At 43.6% G+C, this 27,919-nt stretch overlaps 1 protein-coding gene across 2 annotated transcripts in view; it reads left to right on the top strand.

Moving 5' to 3' along the window:
- Positions 1-27,919, top strand: part of KIT (KIT proto-oncogene, receptor tyrosine kinase) — a 109,586-nt gene that overhangs the window by 29,562 nt on the left and 52,105 nt on the right. For both annotated transcript variants that reach the window (XM_085642091.1, XM_085642090.1), the window contains exons 2-4: positions 16,447-16,725; positions 20,619-20,903; positions 23,562-23,698. In XM_085642091.1, the coding sequence (XP_085498217.1) occupies positions 16,447-16,725; positions 20,619-20,903; positions 23,562-23,698 (701 nt within the window). The remainder of the gene's footprint in view (positions 1-16,446; positions 16,726-20,618; positions 20,904-23,561; positions 23,699-27,919) is intronic.

Genomic DNA, 27,919 nt, shown 5'->3' with positions numbered 1-27,919 from the left:
CTGGGATGTGTCTGAGATTGCATTACCTACTGCAGCTGCCACTCTTGTTGGAAGCAGTCTCGGTTTTAGACTTTAATGCCATAGTCTTATATTTGTCATCATTAATTACTTGTACGAGCAGTAGTGAGTGGTCGCCACCCGCACACTAGTATTTTCTCGTGGGTTGCACACTATTCGAAGAAAATTGAGAAATCTTCAGCTAAGTAGCCATTTTAAGTTTAGTAAATGGGAGGTTTTTTCTTCACTTTTACATGCCAGAGTGTAATCTTGGAGACTTAAAAAAGGTCAAATACACTGAATTCTATGTATTGTATTTAATGGCAGCGCTCTTCATTCATGCGACTATTTGAAGCCAGCCAAGCCTATTTATTTCCCTGAGTAAATTCCCATTGATGTGTTTTCTTTGTGAATAGTGCTTGCTACGTTAATGAACTACTGGGCCGATTAAGCCGGCTTGCTGATGTGGGCATTCACCTAGATAGCTTACAGACCACACAATGTAGCCAAGTGGTGTGATGTGTTTTCAATTTGACAAGAAGCACTTTACATGGGTACATTATGGAAATATAAAGGAACAGAGTGGTAAAGTTGAAGGGTAATCCTATGCATGAATATATGTGGTGGTGGTCCTCCTACTGCCACGCTGGGCATTGTATCTAAATATTAGTTTGTTCATCACGTAGCCCTTTTGTTTGCTTCTTCTCCCACTGTGCCCATGGCAGACCTTTATAATGGTAATGATGACCCCCTTGGTCATTGCGCACGGTGTGGTAGTTGACAGAGCAGTGAGGTTTCGGGGCTGGCTTTCTTTTGTACTGAGGACAGAAGTCTATTGAGCTGGGTCCTGAAAGTACTGCTGCTAGCGCTATTATGATGGACCCGGAACTACAGCTTGGAAGAGCTTTTTTTCATTCCCATTCTTCCCGAAACCATTCAAGAGCCTCTTTTTCATGCGGATGTTGTATGAGTATCTACTGGTAAACCACTGCATTTGTGCATAGGACATGCCGCCTCTCCCATAGTTGGCTCCGTCTCTCTAATCTTCAAACCGTTTCTCCTGCGATATCTTCTGTTTGGCGTTCAGTTGGAATCCTCCCTGTTGCGGCTGTGCAGCGGGTGTTCCCAATAGTTGCACAGGAATGCAGGGGATATGGGCCTTGCAGCTATAGTAAAGCCGTGCAAAACCTTCAGGAAGTTCAGTACCATGCTGGTGGGGGGTTGGCATGGACTCCTAAACCACATTGATATATAAAGTGTACTTTCCTCACCCTGAACGTGAGCCTAACTCTCATTGAGTGCCACTTTTTTGAAGATTACATACAGGAGCATGGTTAGGTTGGTTCTTTGTTATGCTTTTTTAACCTAGTGGAAGTTCTGCTGTGCGTGTTGATAAATATTTTGAGCGATTGCATTGTGTTTTACACACCTAAGTTTACTACGGAGCACTAAAAGTGTTGTTTGTCAGTGCAAAGGCCAGACAATCGGGATCTGCAAGCATTTTCTCCTATATATGACATTATCATCTGTGAAAAATTCTCATGCATGGTGACACTTCAATATTCGTCAGTTTGGGGATTGGCAATGAGATCTGGGCGTTGCTAGAGGGGAGGCAGGGGTGGCCACTGTAAAAGTGAACACCCACAAATTGTAGCCCATGGGTTTCCACTGTGTTTGCACACCCACACTTGGTTCCGGAAACATACTCAACTAAATGTGCACACTAGGTATGAAACAACCTATACACTCCCCATACACCCCCCTCCCTTACAGAAAAGAATTACTGTACTGGAAAAATACATTATCCCGGAAAATTAGAATGGTTCTATCCCAAAACGTTAAGACGATGAATGTCCACAGTTTTTAAAAAAAAACTTCGGTTTATTTACGATTATGTATTCTGCTCCGAAATCAACATTTTTCTGTCTGTTTTAGAGGAGGTTCCAAAGTAATAACTTTACAGAAATCGCAAACCACCCCTACGGCTTGTACGGTTCTTTTAACACTGAAAGTGTTTGTGTAACACCCATTTTGTAATGTAGTTAGCTCATCAGTTTGCTACTAAAGTGATGTTATGTTTGTCACGAGATCAAGAAAAGATAACGAATAGTGGGTTAATGTGACCTAATTTGGTTCCACTTGAACTGACATTATTGCAGGCCTTTGACCCCTGGACCGGATCTAACCCATTCACTTCCGGTGTCATTCTAAATAAAAATAGAACATCGTTTGGTTGTTGTCTGCCTACTTCGTGATAGTTGCGCCCTGTCTGTATCGCGTGCCCCTCCACCCTCTTCCTCACAAAATCATCTCCCGAAATTGACATAACTACTCTATTGCATTCCATTGGAGGGGGGGGGGGCGTTTGATCACTTACCTCTCCCTCGTGTGTAAGGCACTCGCCATTTCTGGTCCTTTGAAACGAACAAGATGGAGCAGCCGTGCTGTGTCCGCTCGACATGTCCATAATGACCCGAGGGATGTGCAACTTTCTAAAGCGTTATTCAATTCAGAGTTCCCATTTCCTGATACTAATCTGCGCCGTCATAATCTTCGAATGATTTTAAGTTTAGAATTTCAATGACCAGGTCTATTAGATATTTACTGTCTCGATTTGTAGCCTGTTGCTACATAGGTGAATGCTTGCACGCGGGCAAGTTGCTTCCAGATCTTTGTGCAGACTCCTCGCCTGGTGCCTCAGACCACTGAAATGCCTCACCACCCTGTGAAATGCGTTGTGTCTTGAGCCATTAATGACTTTTGTTTAGAATTAGAGTGTTAGATTTTCAAAGTATGTGCAGGGCACGGGTGCTACAGAGTACACTGAGGAGAGTCCAGAGTTACCATTGAAAGCTAGATATACATGTTGGACGTGGCTCTTCTTAGGGGAATTTTCCTATACCTTTTTGCTTTTTGTCCTCCTGGTTTTTGCCATATCTTTTCATGACCATAGAACTTTGGGAACTTTCCCCCTGAGGTGCGAAAGTGCGGCCGCACTTCCAACACATGCCAGGATAGGGTGCTCACTTGATTGGTTTAGTTGTCGCACCTGTGAGTGCCCTGTAAAAAGGTACACCATTTACCCAGGATGGGTACTGCACTGGCTAGTAGTGGGACGCAGCACTGATTTTGCCACCCACCCGAATAGCCTGTCAAACATGTATGCTCAGGTTGACCTTTCTCACTCATTAGCTAATGCTGAGAGGGCCTTTCTCTACCCCGAGAAAAGCCCTAGTCCTGAGGGCTGGGGCTCGGGGTAGGTGAGTGGCTGGGTAGGTACACATGCGTGTTCGCTGCCCAGGTAGGGAAGAACCCCCGCGTGGACTTTCCCTACCTAGTGTGTTGGCTCTCCCTATGCGTCACCGCCCACGGGTGACTGATTCTCTTGTTGTAGCCTTTAGTCCTGGGGCACTTTCCCACTGTAAAAGGCGAGGTGAAAGTATGTGCACCCTTCCTAATCACGTTAGGAAGTGGTGCTTACCTGAACTTTCTAAACCTAGGTCACGTCTGCCATTGCAGGCCCATGTGTGCACACTCGCAACTATGGTGGTTATTAACCAATGTCCAGCCTGCCATTGCAGGCCGTTGTGCACACTTGCACCTGCGATGTTTTAAAACTTGTGACCAGCCTGCCTTGCAGGCCGGTCTACGCATCTGCCCCTATGGTATTTCTGACCATGTGTCTGCCCTGCCGCCACAGGCCGGTGTGCGGGTTTGCACCTGGGGTGTTTGTTTCTAACCATGGATCTGGCCTGCCATTGCAGGCTGGTGGGCTCACTTGCATCAATGGTATTTCGAAACATGTGTCCAACTTACCATTGTAGGTCTGTTTGTGCGCAATTGCGCTTCTATTCAGGCTGGCCTTTCTAAATCACCAGCCATCCTGAGAGTAACTTTCACTAGCACCAGAGCAGCCAGACGGTACGTCATAAAGGGTGAAGCGAGTTGTAGGTGAAATGCAGGGCAGGTGCACACGGGTGTACCCTGCCCAGGTAGTGAAGAATACTCATGTGTGTTTCACTACCTATGAGGTTTCCTCCTCCCATAGTCTAACATGGGGAGATGCTTGATATTACTTCAGGCCTCAATAATGAATTGCAGTGGAGCAGCCTTATAGTGTTTCCTATCTTTGGATTCACATTGACAAACCCTTTCCAGTGGTAAATGTGGTTCTGTCCTTCCTAGCTTTTGAAATTCCACATCTAGAAAGTGGACCTTTCTCTGCACTAAACTCTTTGTGTGCCCTTTTCTACTCCACACTGGAGGCTGAGGGAGCACATCTGGGCATTCCCCAGCGATAGATATAAAACATTGGGCGTGCAACTGGAACAACAGACCTCTGCGGGCCTTGCTGGATAGATTGGAGGAAGAGGGTTTGGCCTCTGGAGCCAGATCATGGCCCCACTAGAGATTAAGATCTGCATTCTGCTGCCTCATGGCAGACAGGACTGAAATTTAGGGAAGATTTAAAGGGGGACTCTATGAACCATTCCCAATTTCAAAGGCACATTACAGTATAACTACTGGTGCAATGCTTCAGCAGGGTAGAGATACATTTGTGGGGACGTGGGTCCAGGAAACCTGGAACAGCTTGGTGCACACTGACCGAGGAATCTGTTGAGCACAAGGAGGATTACTGTCATTGCAAGGGACCATGCACCCCTCCTGAAATGTGAATGGCCTGGGCTGACTACCAGCTACTGTGTGGCACCCTGAAGTGTGCTCTCCAAGGGCTTATTGGCTTTCCCTCTGTTCAGAGGACTTGGGACATCAAGTATCTTCTATAATGGACCCACATTGTCTCCCTGTGACATCTGGATAGCGGTGCCCTCTTAAGTGCCCACATCGTCTGCTGAATCCCAACCGGTAGTGTGGGACGAGTGTGGAACTAAGAACTGTGACTGGAGACCAGATTGCCTTGTGTGGAGTCCCCTGCTACATTCTCCATTCATCCATTGGTCCCTTTTGGCCCTCAGCATGACGGACCAACTGTTCTCTCCTCACCCTTCCCCTGAACACATAGTGTTGCCAGGTAGTATTGTCTGGCGAGAGCTTGGGTGGTGAGAGTGATTGACTGGACTGCAGGAACGGTTCAGAGAGCACTCGGAAGCGGGTCAAGACACTATGTTACACCCCTGTGTTTTGCAGAACTGGGCTGGTACCGGAAGGCCCTTGTTAAACCTTTTGACTGACCGACTATTGCTCTCAGCCCGCTTCTGCTCCGCATCCTGAGGGTGAACTTCTCGAGTGGCTGCCAAACCCCTTTTGGCGACTACCTCCTCATTAGTCCTGCTTCCCTGGGACACTGCCTAAGTTTGACTTTAGCAGCGTATCTGAGGGGGGAGGATAGGGCTGGTTATTTTCCATCTGTGGGTGTAGGACAGTCGCAATGAATTGAAGGGTGGAGGGAGGCTTGGCTATGGGGTCTGCAGTGTGAGATCAATTGACCTGATGGATATCAGTTGCACCGCATTAGGGTGCTGAATGCATATGTGTGAGGGCGCATTCTGTACGGACCTGCCTGATATCAGTTGCACTGTGTATTGGCGTGAATTGAGTGTGTGGGAGTGACAGTCTGCAGACCACCTGTGATTTATGACATTGGGTGGTGGTGTTGCTTTATACGTTGATTTCTTGCCAGAAGAGCACTACATTTGACATTGGATTTGCCCGCGTGTCCTCGGCCCACGGTGCTGCTAAAAAGTGTTATAATTCTTTGTATGTGCATATTTTTTATGTCATTGTGACCCGGGTTGGGCCTAGTACTGCTAGTAATATTTCCATGTGTGATTTATGCCCTGATATACATGATATTCATGTTGTGTTGATTATTGTGTGTGTCGAATGCAAATGTTATTTGCATTCATCACATGTGAATTCTCTTTTGTGACCCTCAGTGTTTTTATCGTGAGTGCTTTGCCAATGTTTACACATTGCCTCTGTGATGAGCCTGGCTGTTCAGTGCCAATGCTACCCAAGGGTGAGCGCAATGTGTGTAATCACCCACCCCTGATGGGAGTGGTAGGTTCTGCCTGTCTAGGGCATCGCTTTAACCAACCAGAAGGTGCCAGTTCAAACATACAAGTATTATGCATCTTGGGGTACATACTTGCCTTAAAGACATGATTTGCTTTGAAAATTTGTGAACACCAAAAAAACAGTGAGTTTGTGGTTATTAACAATCTGCTCTCAAGCCCTTTCCCTCCCTAGAAATGATTGGAGTTTTTATCCCACAAAATGCTGGAGTGAATCCCTTTCCATGGTGGATAGGCGAATGGAACACCCACAAATTTTGTGGGGATGTAGTGGATAAACGTTTTTCTGTGGGGGCTCTCACCAGACACAGTGGCTTCCATACCCAACCACTCTAAGTATTTAAGGAGACACGCTGGCTGCAGAACCTCTATGGAGGGGCCTCTCTCCAGACACAGGGGCTGCAGCACTGAACCGCTATGTGTATTCATGCCCACACAGGGGCTGCACAATCTTGTCTCTTTGGGGTGTCTCTTCAGCCACAATGGCACAAATCTCACCCCAGACACAGAGACTTCAGAACTTTGGCCTTCTTTCATATTTTGCAGGCGTCTCTACATCTGTATGACCAATAGTTACTACATTAAAAAGAGAAACGTACAAAGTCCTTATATTTTTCTGCTGCATTAAACTCCTGAGCATATAGGTAATGCATTATTTGCAATAGAAATTTTATGCGTTGCATTATTTTTTGGTGATGCCTGTATGACAAGGTTATGTTTCTTTTAAATAATAGAATTGGTGTTTGTGTCTGTTGATTATGTGTAATAACTATGCTCAGAAACAAACAGATTTTCTAGGCGTTTTGATACTTTCCAGTGTATGTCTTGCCTCAGCATTTCTACATTTCTGAATGCGACATAGTCGTATACAAGGGATTGCTCTGTTTAACAAGCACCATCATATGTATTCATCAACGTGTAGTGCTTTCCCCAGTCCACACTTGCATTCAGGCATGCAAGTACGTATGATGTTTGCCAGGCAAGTAGGGTTGGCAGGAATTCAGTGAGAGCTGGTGCTTTCTTCTCTAGAAAAGTTAGCTTCTGAATGTACCCATCCATTCCCTGTAGCTTTCATTTCTATGAAAATGTGGGGGTGTGTGAGTGATGCTTTTGGGGCATGGCTGTTGAATGTGAGGACTGTTCGTGTAGGACTTACTGCTACACCAGAGTCAACCCTACCTGCACACTTTCACACTCATAGGAAGTCTGTCTGGCAATGTAGAGCCCTGCGCTGTCTGGTCCTAGAGTGTCCTTGTCGCCTCTCAATTGGGTCAGGAGCAGCGCTGGCCGTGGTATTAGGTGTAACCTACGACATGTTACACCCAGTGCGCTCGGGCAGTTTTTGATGGATAGGCAAAAACCCGGAGCCCGAGTCCGTGATCATGCTGCACATTTGCTTGTATTTAAAAGGCATGCAGCTGCTCCATATGGTTATTGAAATACATAGTTTGGAGGGACAAGCTGCCTCTGAGGGTGTTCTTGATATATCTAGTCACCTCGGGCAGTGAAAAATGAAGGTAGATCTCAGAAGTAAGGGTGTATGAATTCGATGAACATTTTTCGGAATAGTCCATGAAAATTTCATAAAATAATGCTTAAGTAGTGATATGTGGATGGCCGGTATCTCGTCACTTTTTTTTACCCCTGCACACACCTCGTGTTTATTTAAAAAATAAAAGTACTGGCAGGAAACTACTTTGAGTAGACCATCTTTTGGTGAGATATTTTCTATGCAAGCCAGTATACTTACTGCTGGTTTCTCGCAAGATGTTTTGTGCGAGGGGTGCACCTTGAGCAAGGGAGTAGCCAGAAAATGTCAATACCCCTCACTTGGCCCATATATCTGATCACACAGAACATGTGAAACGAGCAAAGCTGGCCCTCCTTCCAAGAGTACCCTTCACCCTCTCATCCTCCAGCCACCCCCCCACCCATCCTTTAACCCTTATTTTTTCATTTTATTAATTTCCTTCCTCAGCACCTGCATGGTGCATGCTGAAACACTCGGTCTTAGAGCAGGACAGGTATAGTGAACAATATTTCCTATCAAAAAGAAGACAAACATTGCTTGTAGAAGCTTGCTCCAGCCATTTTGCTGACCAGTACAACGAGGAGGATGGGCACGATAGAGGGGATGCTTGTTTGGCCAGGTGACTTGCCATCCAAATAAAGCTGTTTGGGAGTTGCAGCCAAGCCCCGTTTATTCAGAGTGATGCCCACAGCTCGGCAGAAGTATGTATTTTTAAGTATCTACTGAAAAGCAGAGTTTCTGGAAATATTTCAGTGCTTTGATTCCAACAGCTCCTTCATCGAGTGCATGGGGGTACGTGTGGTAACGGCACAATTTCAGATTTTGGCGCTGGCCCACAAACAGGAGGCCAACTGATGGTGCTCATCTTATCAACGCTGACTTGTCTCCTTCTTATAGCAAAGAAACATGCAAACATTTGTCTAGACAATCTCGCTGACCAGCCACCAAAGCTACCACACACCACCACAAAACACGAACTGTGGAGCCAGCCGTTCTCCTGGACCTTGCGTCTCCACTCTCTCAGGAGCATCCTTCATGCCGATTTAGCTTTTTTGGCCCTGGGGATATTGTTTAAAACGTACTCTGAAATATCCCAATCGGACGTCCACCTCAATTCAAATTCAGTGCGAGGTGGAATATCTGCTGTTTTCCAAATTAGCTGCCCCAGAGTCCTGCCCTCTCCTGTGTTCTGTTGTTGAAGGTATTCAGCGCCTGGAAAAAAATCACTTTATTAAGATTTTGTCTAAAGATTTTAGTAGGTTACAGCAGGTTTAGATTGGAAATGTGGAGAAGCGTTTGCGAGCTGCAATTCTGTTTGCTGATGTTTTTGAAAGTCAGCGCTTGACCTTGGAAAACTGTGGCAAACCAGGAGTTCATTAGCGGCCACTGCAGCCTGGGCTTGCTGCTTGTGGAAGTGAGCGTGAATAGCAAAAGGGACATTTAAAACCCACACGCAGGGTTTAATTGCTTTGGAAGTCTTTTCTGACTTTAATGGCCGCCATTATGCACGTCCTGAACATAGTGTCCTGGTAAAACATTCTGTTGCATGTATTAAACGTGACCCTGGCATGCGACAGGTTAACCTACGAGCCAAGCGAAGTCAAGTACGGATATGGATTAAAGTACTTCTCACTCTTCTGGGCTAAACCTGTCTTTGGAAGCCCGACCTACAAAGGTGTTGGGTTTCAGGTGGTTTGACTTTCAGAAGGGGGGCCGGATCTTGGACTGTAGCAAACCGCCCTTGGCTTTAATCTGCATCCTCCACCTTAGCTACAGAGGATGTCTGGCTTTGTAAAGTTGGGGAGAGGTGCTATAACAAATAATACTTTTATATGCCTTCTTTTTCTAAGAGAAAATAACTTTGTTTGTAGACTTCATTAAAATGCTGTAGGAAGTATTATGTGGCAATGCTTTTAGGCTTCGCCAGGCAATGCTCTCACAGACCCCAAAGATCACCCTTTGATTCATTCCCAATAATAAATCCTTAGCTCAGTCCTGGTAGTGTGGCACACAGCAGTCAGGCTTTACTAGAGGAGCACGTGTTAAGCATTTCAGAGTACCAAAATGGACAGTAAGTAGTTGACACGAAAATATTTTGACACCAACTCAAAAAACTAAAGCAGACTGTTGTCTTAATTTAGACACCAAAATGAATGTGGTCAGATACATACAAGCAGAGTTATGGATTTTAGAATAAAACATATATCACAGCCATTCAATACTGCAGAACTTTTACATTGCGGTCAATGGAAAAAGTGTTCGTGACAATCGGTCACTTGCAGATTGAGTTGCATGGAACTCAAGGAGGGTAAAGGAGATGCGGGTCCCAGTACCAAGCCACGACAGTCAGTTCAATTTCACCTGACCTGTGGAGCCTGTATGCAGAGTTGTCCTGGCAGTCACTGGTGCTGAACAGGAGCCGTGGAAGAGCTGCTTTGACCACTTTCAGGGTAGGGGAACAGAGTGCAAAATCTCAACAATGGGTGCCGCTGCTGATGTCAGTAGGAGAGTTGTGTAGAGTTCCCTCTTTATACAGAGTCGAGGGAAGGGGACAGTTGCAGGACTGGCAACCAACAAGCCTTGGCAGCGGTAAGTATAGATGATGGGTACTGCGACATCCAGAGGTCCTATTGAACACCTTAGCTGCCTGAAACTTTGTGAAGGGCAGGACTACAATTCCCACAATGCACTTTACCATCTGGATATGATTTGGGCAATTCCCACAGAGGGACCTATGGCCACCGATTCTTCGGATCCGGAGCATTGCTTTACCTGCAGTTTGCAGGGTAATAGTGCCACTAGTCCAGGAGAGTCTGAGGTTGCTTCTGGCTCTCACAGTAGTCCCTCTGTTTGTGGGGGAACTGACCCTTAGCCTAGGAAGATCCTTGATGTAATTTGGATGAGAACTGAGGTTCTTGTGTCAGGGGTATCTCTTAAATCCTAGATTTAGGGAAGTTAGGGGTGTGGGTGCAAATGGGCTACTAGCCCCAGCGGCTAATCCGCCTCTGAAGTGACCACATCTGGGAGTGCAAGTCACCTCCTCTACCCAGAACCAACTCTTCTACCATTTTTTTAAAATGACAGTAGTCTTCCTCAGCTGTACAGACCAGGTAGCCCACCCTAGAGATGTTTGGTTAGCATTCTGGGGGTGTACACCTCCTGACTATCTCATATTCCCACCTGCCCGGGTGCAAATATACCTGGGGGCATGGGGAGGGCTGTTCTTTTCGTTGGAAGGCAGCCTGGCTGCATATTGCAGGTGGTGCTAGCCTTTCAGGGAGGGAGGTGTGACCTCCTTACCGTCCAGGACATTGTTTCCGACTCCTGGGAGAGTTCACAATGCCTGGTAGGGGTTCAGATTATAGTCTTGGCAGCAGCAAGTACGGGCTGACAGCTAGAGTACAGTAAAGCCTGTGTGCCACCTCTAAGGTAGCCACCTCATCATCCTCAACACAAGGTTTGTGTCATGGGTGATGAGGCACTTTCTTTGATACCAAACACGACATATTGTAGGCAGTATCATAATGGAGCTGCCAGCCTCGAGTTTGCCTGGTTGCCAGCCCATGTTATCCTAGGGACCACCAATCACTTATAGTGTCCTTTAATGGTAAAGGCCCCTATATGGGCATATAAGCTTGCACTTGCATGTCCACATTTTTAATATGATGCATCCTACCTCCTGTGCTTTAGGAGGCCTTCCTTAGGGGTGACTTGCATGTATTTAAAATAGTGAACTGATTTTGCCACACATGGTGAGGGCAAAGTCGAGATTGAGCAGTTTGTACTGCTCCTTTACTTGGACCACTGGTACCACATACTAGGGACTTATAAGGGGGGGAAACGTCCTTTGCCAAATGGGGTTACCATTCCACACATCTATTTTAGGGAGAGAGCACTGGCACTGGGGCCTGGTTAGCAGTCTTCAGTGTATTGTCAGTCGAAAGCCAGCATCTAGTCGTCCAAATGGGGGCAAAAAGTGAGGGGCATATGCAATCAGACACCTGTGTGTGTTTTTTTAATTCTCATAAATACCATATGGTAGTCTAAACTCTGATCACTCTTTTATAAATCCCAAGGTACAACTGGAGGGCTGATGCGGGTGGGTGGATAATTTGTTTTATTGGGAATTGATCAGGGCTTCGCTTTGAACCCTGTTACAAGGCTTGTTTAACTCCCTAGAGGGGTTCACTTAATTTCTGAGATGGACCGAGGTGGGGTGTCTTTTAAATTTGGTGGAAACCTCAAGATTGTCTTATTTCTAGTACTTGTAATTAGTGAGACTTTGTACAGAGAGGGCACATCAGTCGTTGAGGGGGTCTCAATGTTTAGGGCTGCCTTCCTCAAGGTAGATATTATTATAGACAATTGTCATTTCATAACTGAAGATAAATTTATTTGCAAGAAGACCTGTGACATTACATAAAACTATAAGGGAATTTATATGAAACTTGATGCCACATGTTATTCTGTTGAATAAAGTGAGGACACATTCCAAATGAGAGAATGTGCTTCTTTTTAAACCATCGTAGGTAATTACAAAAACTAGGTTCAAGCTTGATTTCAAATTATTTTATTTCATCTGATTGCATTATTTCCATTGATGCTTCAAGAGGCCTTCATGGAGTCCGTATGGACTTGTGCCATCCACCATGTTTCAAACAGTTGGGTGAAGCATCACTCTTGTGAGTACGGCCTCTGGCTTCAGTGGATCCAGGTGACCATCTTTTACACAATCCAACAGGACTGGCCACAGGCAATCCTTCACATGTCAATCCATCACTAAAACCTCACCAATCAACTCATACCCCAAAGAACGGATCAGAGTACTCCAAAAAGACTTTCAAAGGAATTTCCAAATTCGATTATATGATGGAAACTTAAGTATGGTTTGAAGGATACCTCAGACGATCGTTAATGCTACTAATAGCAGCCTGTTGCAAAACAGTTGTAAATACCGCATCCCTTGATTTTGATTTCGGTTTTCCAGTATTGTATGTAATTTGGTTTGCAAAGAGGGTTCCGAATATCCCTATTGTTTGTAACATGCTTTAAATAGAGGGTTAATGTTACAGGTATATGGTTTGTCATGGAGGTTCAGGATTCTTGTAGTGTATGCAACATGGTTTGTCGAGAGAGTTCAGATTACCAATGTTGTATCTAACATGGTCTGACCCGAGGGTTCAGGTTACTAATACTGTATGTAACATGGTCTGAATAGAGTGTTCATGTTACCAGTATCTTACATGGTTTGAAGAGAGGTTTCAGATTGCTAGTATTGCATGTAAAATAGTTTGTCGAGAGGGTTCAGGATACCTGTATTGTATTCAACATGGTTCGTCGAGCAGGTTCAGATTACCAACATTGTACATAACATGGTTTGATCAACGGGTTCAGGTTACAGTATTGTATTTAACATGATTAGTCTAGAGGGATCAAATTACCAATATTGTATGTTACATGGTTTGAATAGAGGCGTCATGTTACCAGGGTCGTACGTGGTTTTAAGTGGAGGGTTCAGGTTACCAGTATTGTATGTAAACCTGTTTTTCTAGCGTGTTCAGGTCCCCTGCTTTGCCTGACCTGTTGCTTGTCGAGAAGAAGAGCTCGCCACAACTTTAAACTAATTGCCATTTCCATCCACATTGTGTTAAAAATGCAGATGTTGTGTCCCGCTTCACTTTAAATCTGAACGTTCTAGTGTTGTCAAGTGATTTTTGCTCATTCAATCTCTTCCAGTTAACAGGCCAGGCATTCTCAAAAAGTAATGGTAAAATTCAATGAACTGTAGATTCAAAACCTTAATGAGGCGTGTTGTATCACTGCGGCCTCCTGTCCTTCCTTCCGTGCCTCTGAAGAAGGAAAGCCTAGAGTTTAAACTTCTGTCCTGGTCTTCTAAGTTTATTAGTTCAGCTTATGCCATCTGCACGGAGCACGAGCATGCAGTGTATGCCTGTCCCCTCCAGACCGCTCCTTCATACTTGTCTGTCCAGCACGGTGTCACGCGCCTGCCTCTCAACCCATTAGTCCCCTGGTTGTGGTGGAAAAGTAGCCTGCTTAGATCTGCTCGGCATAACGGGAAGGCTCTGTTTAGGAGGGCCCCACTACCCAGCCATTCTCTTTGTACTTTCCGAGTATATATGGACCTCCCAGGTCGAGGTCATGACCTTCTAAAGAAATGCTTTATTGGGGTCCTGGGTCTGAAGCGGCCATTGACGCTTTGCTTTACTGTCTGTGACAGGCCAAGATTTAATGCAGTTTTATTTCTGTTCTTGCTGCTCCCCAGACCAGGCAAAGCATGCAAAGTTTCCGCGGGGCCTTTTGTACTATTCAAACCCAGAAATATCAGCAAATCGCGTTTAAACGTGTACCGTGGTTTTCTGCTAGTGTTCGTGTCAATTTTGAAGAAATACTAAATAGGGGCTAGTTAAAATGCACAGGATTTCGAATGGCTGATTGGTCGCTGGCTGATTTCTGTGGGGGTTTTTTACACGCGTTTGTAAAAAAATGTGTTTCACTGTGAAAGAATGCATAAGGGGAGCTGCTTCCAGCACAAATACAACACAGATTTCTGGTTAAGTGCAGATTCAAGTTATTTAGATGTCCAACGATAACCGCAAACCACCCCTCGAGGCACATATCCAGAATTTGGCCGCGGCAGTCTCCATGACAGGGCACTGGATTGTCATTTCATGCGTGTAGCACTGATATTATTCATTAATTGTGAGGACATCAATTGTGCTTTTGTCATGTATGATCGCTGTGGCTTGGCATGTGCATTAACAAAGAACTAAGCGAGAGCGCGAGGACACTTTGGCTTATGAATAATTGGAGAACAGATGGAGAATGATGCATGGATGGAGTCTGGCGTGTACAGGAAGAGTTTTTGTGCCATACCTGCGACAGGGTTGTCGTGTCTGGTAGTCAGCCCAGGGCTCCAAGGATTGGACCTGGCATTGGACCTTTACTCTGCACCTGCACTAGTATCTCCATCTCAAAGGATTCAGGGGTCACTGGATGACACTACCCTAAAGTCCATTTATCCAAGCTTCTCTCTGTAATAAATTTAATAGGGCCATCTAGCGAATGGTGTCACAGTAGGTTTTACACCCCAGCCAGACATCATCAAGCAAAGAAAGAATCCAAACCCTTTTTTGCTTGTGGTTATTGAGGATGCAAGGTTCAGTAAGCAGAGAAACGGTTTTCCTTTTCATTGGAAGGCCATTTTAGGATGAGCAATGCGTTTGTAAGGATCTTCACCGGGATAAACTCATCGTGTTTTTATGCTGGTCTGAAAGCCGCTTCAAATATTATCTGTGGATGTCGCCCCTGAACGTATTACCAAGTGTATCTCTAAAAATTGGTGAGTTAACACAGGACAAATTTGTTTAGATCAGTAAGGCCTGACTTTAGACCTTGTTAGAAGGAGGTTGTAGCCTTGTAACAGGAATCACAAGTTCAACTTCCTGGAATGGGGAATAACCAGTTGGACGTGGAATCACAGTTTTCTTTTTTTACAGTTTTTTTTAACACCCGTTTTCCACGATTCTGGGTCTTTTAAGCTCCTATTTACCCTCTTCTCTGAGCAGGTGCTAACTCATTGCGGGTGCGGTGCAGTCCTGGGAGGGAGGGTTTAGGGCTTCTATGGTTTGGAGAGGCTGTGGTCTCGACAGAGGGAGCATTTTCTGCTTCACCGTGTAGTGTTGAAGGGTGTGGGAAAGGTCTGGGCTATACCTCTACCCACAGACTATGCCTCTATCCAGCTATGGGTTTTACCAGTTGTGAGTGCGCACCTGGTAAAGCCACTGCTGTGATTCAAGATTTCAGGTCCAAAAGTATCAGATTACTTGCTGTTGCCAGGAGCAATATATGTCCAGGATACAGCTCTGGGAAACGTGCAATAGGGGCTTTAGTGGGACTATATCTGTAACCTGATCTGTCGATACTTTTTCCCTGCTGTCTGTGAATCAGTGTTTACCTCCCGATTTGTCCTTCCCTGTCCTTCCGCTATGTCTTCTTGTTTCTCTTTCATTATTGTTTTTCTTTGTAACTTTTCTATCCTTTTAGCTTCCTTCTCTATTGCTTCTCATTCTCCTTCACTCTCTTCTTTCCTTTTTTCCTCCGTTGCCTCAATTTTTGCACTTGTTTCTCTCTTTGCATTCTTATTTTCCTGCACTTCTGCTTCCCCCAGCTCCTTTTCACCCTCTTCTGTGGTGCTTCTTCCATTACTCCTTCCTCTACTATTCATCTTTACATCGTTCTCCATGTCTCTTCGTTCTCGTTTCTCTTCATTTTATAGTTTCACTCTATCTTCTTGTTTCATTCCCTCTTCCTTTTCATCCTCTTCCCTCTTTCCCCAACCCTCATTTATTCTCTCCTAATCTTCATTCCCTCCTCTCTCTCCTCAAACTCTTCTTTCCACCTGCTTCCTCTTCCCTCCCTCATATCCTCTTCCTCCTCTCATTTTAACTTCCTTGCTCTCTCTTTATATTGTTCCTCACCCCTTCTTATCCCTCTTCTCCCATCTGCATATCTCCTTATCTTTCCTCTTCACCTATTCATCCTCTCATTCCGTCTTTCTCTTTACTCCTTTCTTTTTTATGTCTTTTCCTCTTCACCTATTCATTATTGCTCCCTCTTTTATCAGTCCTTTTTCCTGGCATTGTCTTCTCTCCTACTAATGTTTTCCCTTATTCTTTGCTTCTCTCCCTCTTCTTTTTCTCTGATCCTGCATGATTTCCTTAAATCTATGATCGTTCGTTGAAAGGAAACTGGTCCAAAAGGCTGCTCCGTGGAACTTTTTACAGAAATTAATGGTGACATTTGAATCTAAACATCTGACTGCAAACAGCAAAATAAACGTAACCATTTCAATTGTCTCGACAGGTTATGCAATCCCCTCAATCACTCCAGAACAGGATTCCATAACGGTGAATAGTGGTCAAGAACTTAGATTATACTGCAAAGACAATGCGCCAGTAAACTGGATTTTACAGAAACCTCTTCTGTCCAGGAAACCAAGGCCTGTATCGAGTAAACCTTTCCAAGGAAATCCCAATGAACAGGAGTTGATAGTTACCAAAGCACAGGCCAAAGAAACAGGCCGATACATCTGCATCAATAAAGAAACTTCGAGCAACCGGTCAATTTACGTGTTTGTCAAAGGTAAGGATCACATTTGCTTGTTTTTGTTCTCCATCTAGAAAGCTCGATGGCATTTTCCTAAAAGTTTGTTAAACCCGGGGGACAGCTTGTGGACAGTAATTCCCAAAATGCATAAGTATTTTCATTATATATTTTCAAGTGTAATGACTTCTTGATTGGCTGAAAGGTCTTTATGGATATACATGTTTTTCTCATCTAATGTTATCGTTTTCATTGACCCGCATTGTATTTTGTCTGGCGGTTTAGGGTGTGATGTTGATAAAATTTGAATGAAAGAAGTATCTTGATACTCCCATGTTAAGATAAGATGCATACTAATTAACATTTTTGAGTTCAGGTAGGGTTCATAACTCACAAGTAGCCCGTTCATGGGTGGTTCATTATATCCATCTCTACAATGGTAATTGAATGTTACTCTCGACGGATCTGCGGATATGGTTTATCCCATGCAACTCTACTCAGGAGAGAAAGCTTTAACCAATGACTTGTATCCCTTTTTTTTCCCAAATCTTAATACATTTTCGATGTGCATACTCCTTATATGTGAGAATGAGATTAGGTATTCGTCTCTCTAAAGTGGTAGTCACATGGATTTTCAGTTAAGCTGTACTACAGTAGTAATATGGACTTTGCTCTTTGCAGTGTATTAATGTCTGATTGTAGTGACACTGCTGCTATTCTTTCCAATAGCATGTTTTTCCCACTGATATAATGGCGTATTAAGGTCTACAAATGCAATTGTGGGGTTCTACTGACACTATAGAAGACACGGGTGAGGACATTGACGATCTCAAAAGGCCCACAAGATGGCTTAGTTACAAAATGTACACACTGTGCATTTTGTTTCTATATTGATTATTTCTAAGGTATTATTTTTTACCAAATGGTGAAATACTGATGGTAAGCATTAACTGTTTCTTTATCTGTTATAAAAAAGAACAGAAAACATTCCGTCATTTTTTCAGAAGGCGGAGCTTTTGTGAACACATAATTTGTTGCAATAAGGAGTTCAGTGACATAAAATGAGAGGTTTTGAATGTGTTCATTGAAGTGTTTAGCTACCTATGGACTTATTGATTTTCCAGTGTTCAGGTTTTTTTTACTTTTATTAGAGACCGTACTGATGTGGTCTTGAAAGCTAGCAACCAAAACTATTTATATGCCCATTCAGCAGATTTGCTTTACAGAACAATAATTATATGCTTCTGCTCGCAAGTTCTTGTTAGCATCATAGCAGTACACAGAACATGACTTTGGCTGGTCAAAAAAAACTGTGTTGAGATGTGGAGATGCAACGCAATATGAAAGAACTACAATATTTAGACTCCTAAGTGCATTCGGTCTGGTAGGATCCATAGCACTTGTGATTATGGTTTAAGTAGTACTCTTTAATGTTAATCTAGAAGGTATTTAGGTGGTGGCTGTTCTGGGACTGGGGGGGGGGGTGCATTCCATTTCAGCTGACAAAGCAGTGAGAAGGTTCAGACTCTGAAGACTTCGTGACGGACATGAGAACTTCCAGGTGGTTGACAGTTTGAGATCAGAGCAAGAACGTTGCAACATTGCGGTATCCGAATTGACCCAGATAGCGGAGATGAATGCTATGTGTGGGTTAGAAGACTGCGATCAGGACTTCTTAGGAGACCTGCAATAGCCACCGAACCATGTGAAATGTTAAAATATGCACGTATTGTCTATGTAAGGAACGTTTTCATGGGGCTAGTAAGAATACAGAGAAAATATTTAGTGATTTTGAAGTGGTCATATATATATATCGAAGACACATTTTGGGACATGAAATAAGGTAATTGATAGTTTCTGTCAATGTAAATCACTAAACTGCAAACTGAGAAGGGTATCTCAAGGGAGAAGGGCAAAAAGGAGCCAAATGTTGGGATGATGGAGGCTAGAAATCAGATGTGCTTTTTTATCTTATCTTTTTTTGGCTACGGGTCCAGTATTGGATCTCCTTCCAGGTCTTGGTAGAAGATAGTAGCCAGGTTGCACAAGGTGAAAGGGGATAGAGAAGATAACGGTTTGAGTGTTACTGTGGACATACTTATAAGTTCATTAGGAACAGAGAAGAAAATCCTGACTCCGCCTTAAGGAACCCCTTCAATAAGGGTAGGTTGCTGTAGAATATGCTCGACAAAAAGGAAAAAATTATTTGCGGCTATGTAACTATAGAACATAAATCCGGACAGTGACGTTAAAGTAAAATACATCAGCCTGTCTTTGTTTTGGTTGAATCCATTTTGGAGGGGTTTGGATCAGTTGTAGGGTGGCCACCTTTTACCTCTCTATCAAAGGAGCCTTCGAGTGATCTGGCCAATGATTGGCTTCCAAAGATATTTTGTTTTTAAGGGTATGGGTATGTATGTCAATGTATTGTATAGCGTCATTGTAACTACAAAACACCAGAGCACTGCACAAGAGGCGAGTTTGACATTGAGGAAGGCAGTATTTCTTGGAGACCAAGAGAAGCACGATAAACTATAGGCCAGTAAGTGAGAATTATAGTAGTGCATTGTGCAGGATCAAAGAGCAGAAAAGGGGACTTCGAAAGCTATGAGCATGTTAGTTGTGCTAGTATGAGCAAGGGAATAGACTCAATGGTAGTTTACCTTCTGAAGGTGTCAGAATGGGCACAGTGTTGATAGATAATTAGAGAATGGGGTAAGCTACTTTGGTATGTGGGTGGAGAATCCAATACTTTGTTGAGGGCGGCATGAGTAAGTGAACAAGTGAGAGTACGGATAAGGAGGAGAGAGAAACATGCTAATTGTCTTTTATTTTGGCAAAAAGGAGGTAAGGGGTTTGAAGTGGGAAGGGTAAACGGAGGGAGAGATGGGAAAGATTGAAGGGTGTTACTATTGTAGTATAACCTGTTTATTTCCTACATTGTTTAAACGCAATTTCGCTTTTGTGTCCCATTGATTCCCATCTGTGGTCAACTACTGCTCACGATAAAGCCTCTTCACTATACTGAGGACTTTGCTATTTGCATGTAGCACCATTATGAGTGATCTTCCACAAAATAGACATTACTGGTGCGCAACATAAAGTCTATGTTGGAAATTATGTGATTCTTGAGCTAATGTGTACCAACCAAGGTGAATAGATCAGTGGCTCCATATTTCTATAGGTCATTGGTGCCTTTCCAGCATAAACCTTTATGCACCTAAGACATTGTCGACACATAAGGAGCAGTGGGGCTGACTAGCCAGAACATTTCCCTTCTGCACGTTATGATAAACAACCCCTGATGTGTTAGGGAAAGTATTCCCATCACCCTTTGTGGTCACCACACTAGGATTTCTGGCCCTTAGTGCATGACCTGGCTCAGCCAGTTGCAATGGTTACTATTCTGATGGCGTTAGTTCATATTGTTGGTGTTATTCCATTGAGATCTTGCCTTTTGGACCAATTAACACGTTTATCGGCTTTCTCTAATCAGAAAATCGAATTTGTGTCTTGAAAACCCTCATTTTTTTTGTGCTTTGCTAAAGATGATTTTTTTATAACACCTCATTTGTGCCTGCTGCTTACTTCAGTTACAATCTTTTGAGAGATTGGGTACTTAACAGTCTTTAATCACCCTTGGCTCAGTTTCCAAGCACAACCAAAACATGTAACCTGTTATTTTCTGCTTTATTTAGTCCCTGCACTGTCCTCCAAAACCGTTTTTTAATGCTGTGTAACTAATTATGTTGATGGAACTGAGTTTGCATTAGCACCATGTTTGGAGACAATGTATGTCTAAAGTAACTATGTGTGTGTATATAGGTCTTATATAAACGTATGTTATTATTCATGAATCGATATGTTTATTTTGCTCTGAGGTAGTCACTTAACATGGCGTAACATGTTTCTCACCTTTGTGTGCCATGCAGATAGCAGGACTCCATTCCTCTCCAGCATTTCTAATAGTGTTGATGGCGAGGAGGGCCGCAGCGTTATTGTAATGTGTCCTGCAAATGACCCAACTATTTCGGATTTCACTTTAAGAAGATGTGATGGCAGTTCTGTTCCTGAAGCCATGACATTCATTCCAGATATCCTACAGGGAATTATCCTAAAAAATCTACAGAAATCTTTTGAAGGATGTTATGTTTGTTCAGCAAAACAAGATGGACAAGTGAAAACCTCACAGCAATTTTCCTTGAATGTAAAGCCAGGTAAATCCTTAAAGTATCTGTTTTTTATTTGTGTTTACTTTAGATGCAGAAGTATGGATAAACTCCCAAATTATTAACTTCCTTCCTGTTTTTGACAAATTTCTCAATTTTTGATCAGTTTTTAGTCTCAGCTACGTTACTCAATTGGATGGCAAGGTCACCTATTTTGTGGTGTTGCTTGATTTCCAATCACATTCACCAAGATTGTCCCCCAAATTACTGGCACGTCTTGCAAAAGTTTGAGTTTCGGATTCATGTACACAACTGTTTTGCTTCCTTCAGGACTTTGAGTCTCAGAAGTTCAGGATGGCCTTTTGGTGTTCTTTGGGAATCAGTTCTGTTGACCCTGGTTTGAGTTTGCATGTTAAAATGCTGTGCTATCCCAGTGTACGTCCAGGCATCCATTACTCAATATGTTCATGATACTCCACTATAGGAGCAGGTGTTGTCATTCAGGGTGATAAAACATTTTAGGTACTACCTTCATGCCGTAGACTTGTGGATAGTTGTGCATCTTTCGAACTGAATAAAGCCTAGATTGTGTTGTTTGCTCTTGGCAAACAGGAATTGTAAACTATTGGCTTCAGAGGTAGCAGTCGATGGTGGTTTTCCCACACTAGTATCCTCTGATAAATGTTTACGGGTTTTGATAGATCCACATCCTACAATGAACTTGCACATGGAAAACGTTGTGTAGGTAACACATTTTCATCTAATGTTTTTGTTCAGTATAGTCTTTGAATCTGCATGTCATTTCTGCTAGTCGTAGTGTCATTCATATGTGACTCTGACAATCAGACTTGGTTCGCTTTCTGAGACCCACCCTCCATCACCCCTCTGCGGGGAGTGTGACATTCTGCACATTAGACCAATACTTCACTGCTTGCACCGGTTGTCAATGTCCACCCGCATCCAGTTTGACATGGCCTGCCTTGCTTATAAAGCTGTCTACTAAGCATCTACAGTATACTTGCTACCAGGATTAAATTTAGATATTTGGAAGATTCAGGGTTATACTGAACACAAGCACACTTGTATAGATTTGCAGAGTGAATTTAGATAGTTTGTACTGTAGTTCATTAAAAAAGTCTGAGCGCTTAGGTTATCCATAACTTTATGTGCAGCTTTCTGTAATGCAGTTAAAATACGGATTATGTTGCCTGGTGAATTTAAGACTTTATTAGCCTATTCCGGATTTATAAACCATTTAATGGAGGAAAAGTTGGTAAACATCGTTCCAGGAGATGTAAACCTTTTTTTTAATTAGAGGGCTCCGTGTGAAAAGGTGTAGCGCGTTGAAATATTGTATTGAATATGGAATGGAATGTTTTACCTCTTGACATGTATCATATTACAATTTTTATTGTTTTGCTGTTTCTTGTTACTATGCAATGCACTGGTGTCTTTCTTTGTATGGCATGGAACAGATAAGAATTTAAGGAAAGAAATGGCAATCTCACTGTGGCTTCCCCCTAGGAATGTGTTCCTGGATGTACCTGGGAGTGTAAGTGGCTGATCTATTAAGTGCCTTCCAAGGTGCCCCTCAGTGAAGCTGTTCCCTAATCAAACACATGCATTTACAGTTTGAGTAACGGGGGGTCTTTTAATGCAACTACAGTTTGACAACTGGCGGGGGTTTAACCCCTTCGCTGCTGCGGACATTCCGCTGCAGCGCTGGGGGGGGCAGGGGGGCAGCGCGGCGGGCCTGTGCTCATGACGGAGCCGCTCCGTCATGAGCCACAGTTGAGCTGTGCTCATGACGGAACGGTTCCGTCATGACTCCGCCCATTTGCGTTGTCGCCCCGCACAGGCGGGGAAACAGCGCCGCGCAGGCGGAGCGGCCGCCGACAGGATTGTCATGACGGAACCGTTCCGTCATGAGCACACGGCAACCGTGGCTCATGACGGAACGGTTCCGTCATGAGCAGGGAAGGGGTTAAAGACATAACTCGCAGCACTCACACTTTATATTTAACACTTGTGCTTCCCATAGTTAGGCAGTTTATATTAAGTGATGCTTGCACAGCTTCACTTTATGAATACAAAAAGCTGCCATTCCAGCGACCTGTATCCCTACCGCATAGGAAACAATAGAATGTACAGGGACAGTTCGTAAACAGCTCTGTCTGTGTTACAGGCTAAGCCGTCCAAATAGCTGGCACTTCTAAACAAAAAAAGTAATGAATAAATGCAATGTTACTGTGTCGGCAATAAGAATGCAAGTGTGAGCATATAGCAAGCTAGGAAATGCAATGGTCTTCATGGACTGTACATCCAAGCAAACCATCAAAACCACTAAAAGACGATGGCTGGGCTGATCCAAGTCCCACTCTCTCATTTAGTTATTTATTTATTTATTTTATTTAGACGGTTTTGTATAGCGCGGACAAGACCCTTGCGGGTATCAGAGCGCTTCACATATCTGACATAGGAAAAGGTTTGTACATAAAAATACAGTGGTTTGCCTTATTGTATTTGTTTTTACATTGATGTTATATCTTCCTTTGAACAGTTCAAGCTGCTTGTAGCCAGACTTTAAAAATTGAAGATTAGGGAAAATTAGCTTTAGGTTTTGTGGTGACGTGTTTGTGGTGACGTGTTTTTCTTGGAGTTCCATATTTCAGTTTGTAGTGAACCGTGTTGTAATTCTTTTTCTAGTTCACAAGGTCATCCCAATCATATTTCTGTCAAAAAACAGTCAGCTTCTGAAACAAGGAGAGAAGTTTGAAGTGATTTGCACGATAAGGGATGTGTTTAGCACAGTGGAAGGCAGCTGGAAGAACCATCCGAACATGGTAAGATTGCTTTTTGTTATTCTATGAGGTAAATCCATCTGAATCGCATATGCACCGACTGCATTCACTGAGCGGGTTAATCTGTGTACAATGAGTGCCCTGTCATGCTGTCAATCATGTGGCGTGACGATGGGCGGTAATAGTAGTAATCCCTCAGAATACAGATTTAGTCGTGGAATGCAGACATTACGCTTTCATGTGTTGAAGTCCTGTTGTTGTGGCATGCGTAGTCTCTACTTCAGCATCTGAGCCTACCAGGATGGTCTAGTGTCTCTGCTGCCTACAAGTGCCCAGAGTAACTGGTAGTGTATTTGCTTAGTATGAATACACTGATGAACATCTTTCTCATTGGTTTCTCATACACCGGCTACTGTCATGATGCAAGAGCCACCACTGAACAACCCAACTGGTCGTTCATGCCAACATTTTGGCAGCATTAGTGCCCTTAATTTTCTACAATTCCCTCTAGCAGAGTCCTGTTTCAAAATAACCTTGCTCAATGTGAATGCTTATCAGAGCAGGAAACAGCTGCCACATTAATTGTGATGTCCAGGCACTCTCGACTCGCTCAGTGAAAAGTGACAACACAGCATAGTTGTACGCCACACCCTTATATGCATGCACAATATGCAAGTTACATTCGTGGGTGGATTGTCAATTACTTTGCTGCCACTTCTCTGGCACTTCTGTTTTTATATATGAATTGATCAGTTTCTGTAATGTCTCTCTCCCTATTGCATGCTTGATGCTGTGCTTTCATTTGGTGCTTATTCTGATCATGTTCAGCGTTGCAGATCAAGGTGGTTGAAGAGCTGCTATACAAAGATCTCTTCCTGACTATAACTGATTTCATAAGAGGCGTTGACCCTCTATACCAGGGGTCTCCAACCTTTCGTATAGTGAGAGCTACTTCTGAGCAGTGAAAATCGTCGTGAGCTACTGAAGGTTTGGCAACTCGCGCAATTTTTCGAGAGACCCTCCCACGCCCAGTTTTATTGACTTTAAGCCTAATTTCTTCCGAGCCCATGCTGTGATTTGAACAAAAGGGTCCACTCTCCTTCTTTTGAAGCTAAATACCATTTTCTTCAAATTTATTTTGAATGTGGCTGATGTGCAAGTCTATTACAGAGTATTTGCAAAGAAATGTTGTGTAAGATTACATGCAACATCAATAAAAATGTTTCTTTGAATAGATCGAAAAAGGACATCACATATTAGAAATGGGATGGTGGCACAGAGATTATTTGCAATAATGTTGGTGAGCTACTGCTGTGCTAAATATTGAAAACAATCATTACTATCCCTGAATATTAAACACATTTGTAATTTGGACGAGCATGCATATCCTGTCAATGACTTCTCCAAAGAGGGTAAGAAAGAGTTAAAACTGGATCAGAAATTCAAAGCTGCTCTGAAGAGTGAAATAATTTACATTCTTATTAGGAGTGCAGATGGGGAGAGTTTTCTTTATGTTGTGCCTTCGGTAAAGCAAACTGAAACTTGGCAACACCCTGCTTCTGCTGATGTACAACCCAGAGCTGGAAAGCGGGAAAAAAATACATTTTCGATTTTGCCTGTTAGTCGTCTTTTTGGATGTTTCCAAACTGTCAGGCAATGTTGCTAAATTAAAGGCATCCTTTGGGCCTCTTTCACTCAGCCGAAATGTTGTTAGCATAATATATGTAGCATTCATAGTTCGGGAGCAGATGGGACACGGTGGGCTCAGACTTGGCTATAAACAAGACCCAGTCCATCAAGCACCCGTGGCATACCAGCGGCTGCAGCAGGTTTACAGTACAGAAGGCTTCAACCAATTTTTAATAAAGCATGAAGCCTAACTTAATTATAGGTAATCCGAAGGTTGATGCCAGTACTTTTGGGTGTGTTTTGTAAAATTAAAATACCAGGTAGTCTGAGCCTGTGTCTCCTACAATGAGACCTAGAACCACAAATGAACTGTGTGGCCACATTCCCACTCAAATCAATGGTCAGCAGTGGTTCAGATGCACCCACGATCCTAAAATTGGTGAAGACAAGCGAGGGTATGTCACAGTAGTGTCCCATGTGCAAAAGGGTGAGGAACTGCTTAAAAGTAGCACTGTCAAGAAACGACGACCCAGGCACTATAAAGCAGTATATTGCTAGCGCAGCTAGCACCTCTTATGAACTTACGAAAAGGCCAATCGACATGGGCGGGGGGAGGGAAGAAATCCAAAGCATGCGAGTTATTTGTTGCCGGGAGCAATAGTACTATAACCAGTGGTAACATTGAACCGTAAATCTTTGAATACTCACTCCGTTTTAAATCTTAGCTACCACACCTTAACAGGGATAAAAAAAATCTTCTGCCATACAATGACCTTTCTTTTACTACAGAACACTCTAACTTTTTTCAGCACAAAGGTTGTTATGTAAAAATCAAATACAATTTTCCTTTGGTAAAAGCATATTTCTAGTTTAGTTAAGACACTGCAAGTTTGCATCCACTATTAAATTTCATTCCACGTCCTAATATCTGAAGGATTCACATTTCAAAAACGTTTTGAAGGTAACCAACTGTACATTCCACATAACATAAACCAGGAATAAAATCAACTCTCAATAATATTTAAATTAATACAGACCGTCTGGAGAACAGAGCATAAAGAGGTTTACTGGCCAGGCCAGTGCTTACCGATAGATCTGCTGCTCAAATATAATGAGCGTGGGTTTGTAGCAGTTCAATACTGCTTGCACCACCTGCATGCTAGCAGGCTTTCCAAGGACCTGCTGCTCCACTCCGGCCCACCTGCTGCTCTGCTCAGGCTCACCCGCTGCTTTGCTCCGGCACACGTCCTGCAGGATCACGAGCGCGGTGCCAGGCAGTGAAAGGCAGGTGGCGTGTAGGCTGAGTTCAGGAACAGCGTCATCATCTTTGGCCTGCCCCGCCCCAGCTAAGCTCAGTTAGGCCAATCTGAGCAGTTGGTTTGGTGAGGGCAGGCAACGGCTGTGAAAAAAGGCCTAATAATAATAAAGGACAATAATAGGCTACAAAATTTAGATGCATGGCGCGAGCTACTCATGGTGGTTACGCGAGCTACCGGTAGCTCGCGATCGACCGGTTGGAGACCCCTGCTCTATACCCTGGGCAGCGTACCCCTTTAAGGAGAAGTGAGGAAGCCTCCGTAGGGCATAACCAGCAGAGGGCAGAAAAAAGAACCTTCTTGCATTTGTAAGCAGTAAACCTACCCCTTTTCCTGGAGGGAAGAAGAGAGCTGCACCCATGGACGTCTTTTAGGGGTCACTAGGGGCAGCAACTACGACCCCTGGTTTCCCCCCTTGCGACCCCTGGCACAGGCATTGCAACCCCTAGCATAAGGCGCCAGGAACAAACCCCTTTTTTAAAACTTTCATTTCCTGCAGCAGACGCCGACAGGAATAAACTCGGCATCAATGAAACTGACACTGCAGTGAAACAAAATGCGAACTAGGGGCCCTGTATGCGCTGCCCTTTTGGCCTGTTGTGAAAGGGTGTTCTCAAACCGAAAAAAGCATTTGCAACATAATTGATTTAATGTTGCTATGTGAGAGGCCGGCAAGAAAGGAGCCTAAAAAGCTTTCACTCATTGTCAGATGAGAGGGAGGGAAAGGAAGAGTTAATGGATGAGCCAGGGCAGTAGAGAGACTAGAAGAGAGACAGAGGGGACCCCACACAGACAGGTGAGAAACGACAGCAAAAGGCAAAAAAGAGACTGCAGAGAGGACAACACAGGTGAGAGATGTGCCAAGAGGAATAATGATAAAGGCGCAGCTAAGAGAGAAGGAATTAGAAGAAGAGATAGGTGTGTCAAAGAGAGAGTCTAGAAAGAAAGCAGAGAGGGTGGACACGTGAAAAAGAAACATCTGTGAGAAAGGGGTCATAGGTGTGGGAGAGGTGAAGCAAAGTTCAAAGAAAGTGGAAGGTAAGGAGACAGTAGAAATAGAAGTAATAAAGACACTGGTGTGAGAGAACTCAGAAAGAGACATAGAAGGAGCGAGAAGGAAACGTGCACGAAAAAAGAGTGTAATCAGTATTTTTTGTTGGTGTAATAAAAAATGTAGTGCAAAATGCTGGAACAAGATATTTACTGAGAGCTGAGGTTAGGGAAATGCCTTTAAATGTATTTTGTGTCTGTGTTTGTGTGTGAGAGAGAGTGTGTGAGCGTGTGTTAAAGTGAGAGTGAATGAGTGACGGATAGTGAC

The sequence above is a fragment of the Triturus cristatus genome, chromosome 2_2 (genome assembly GCF_964204655.1).
Source record: "Triturus cristatus chromosome 2_2, aTriCri1.1, whole genome shotgun sequence".
Lineage (NCBI taxonomy): Eukaryota > Metazoa > Chordata > Amphibia > Caudata > Salamandridae > Triturus > Triturus cristatus.
The sequence above is the reverse complement of the archived record's forward strand: the minus strand, read 5'-3'. Positions and strand labels throughout refer to the sequence as shown.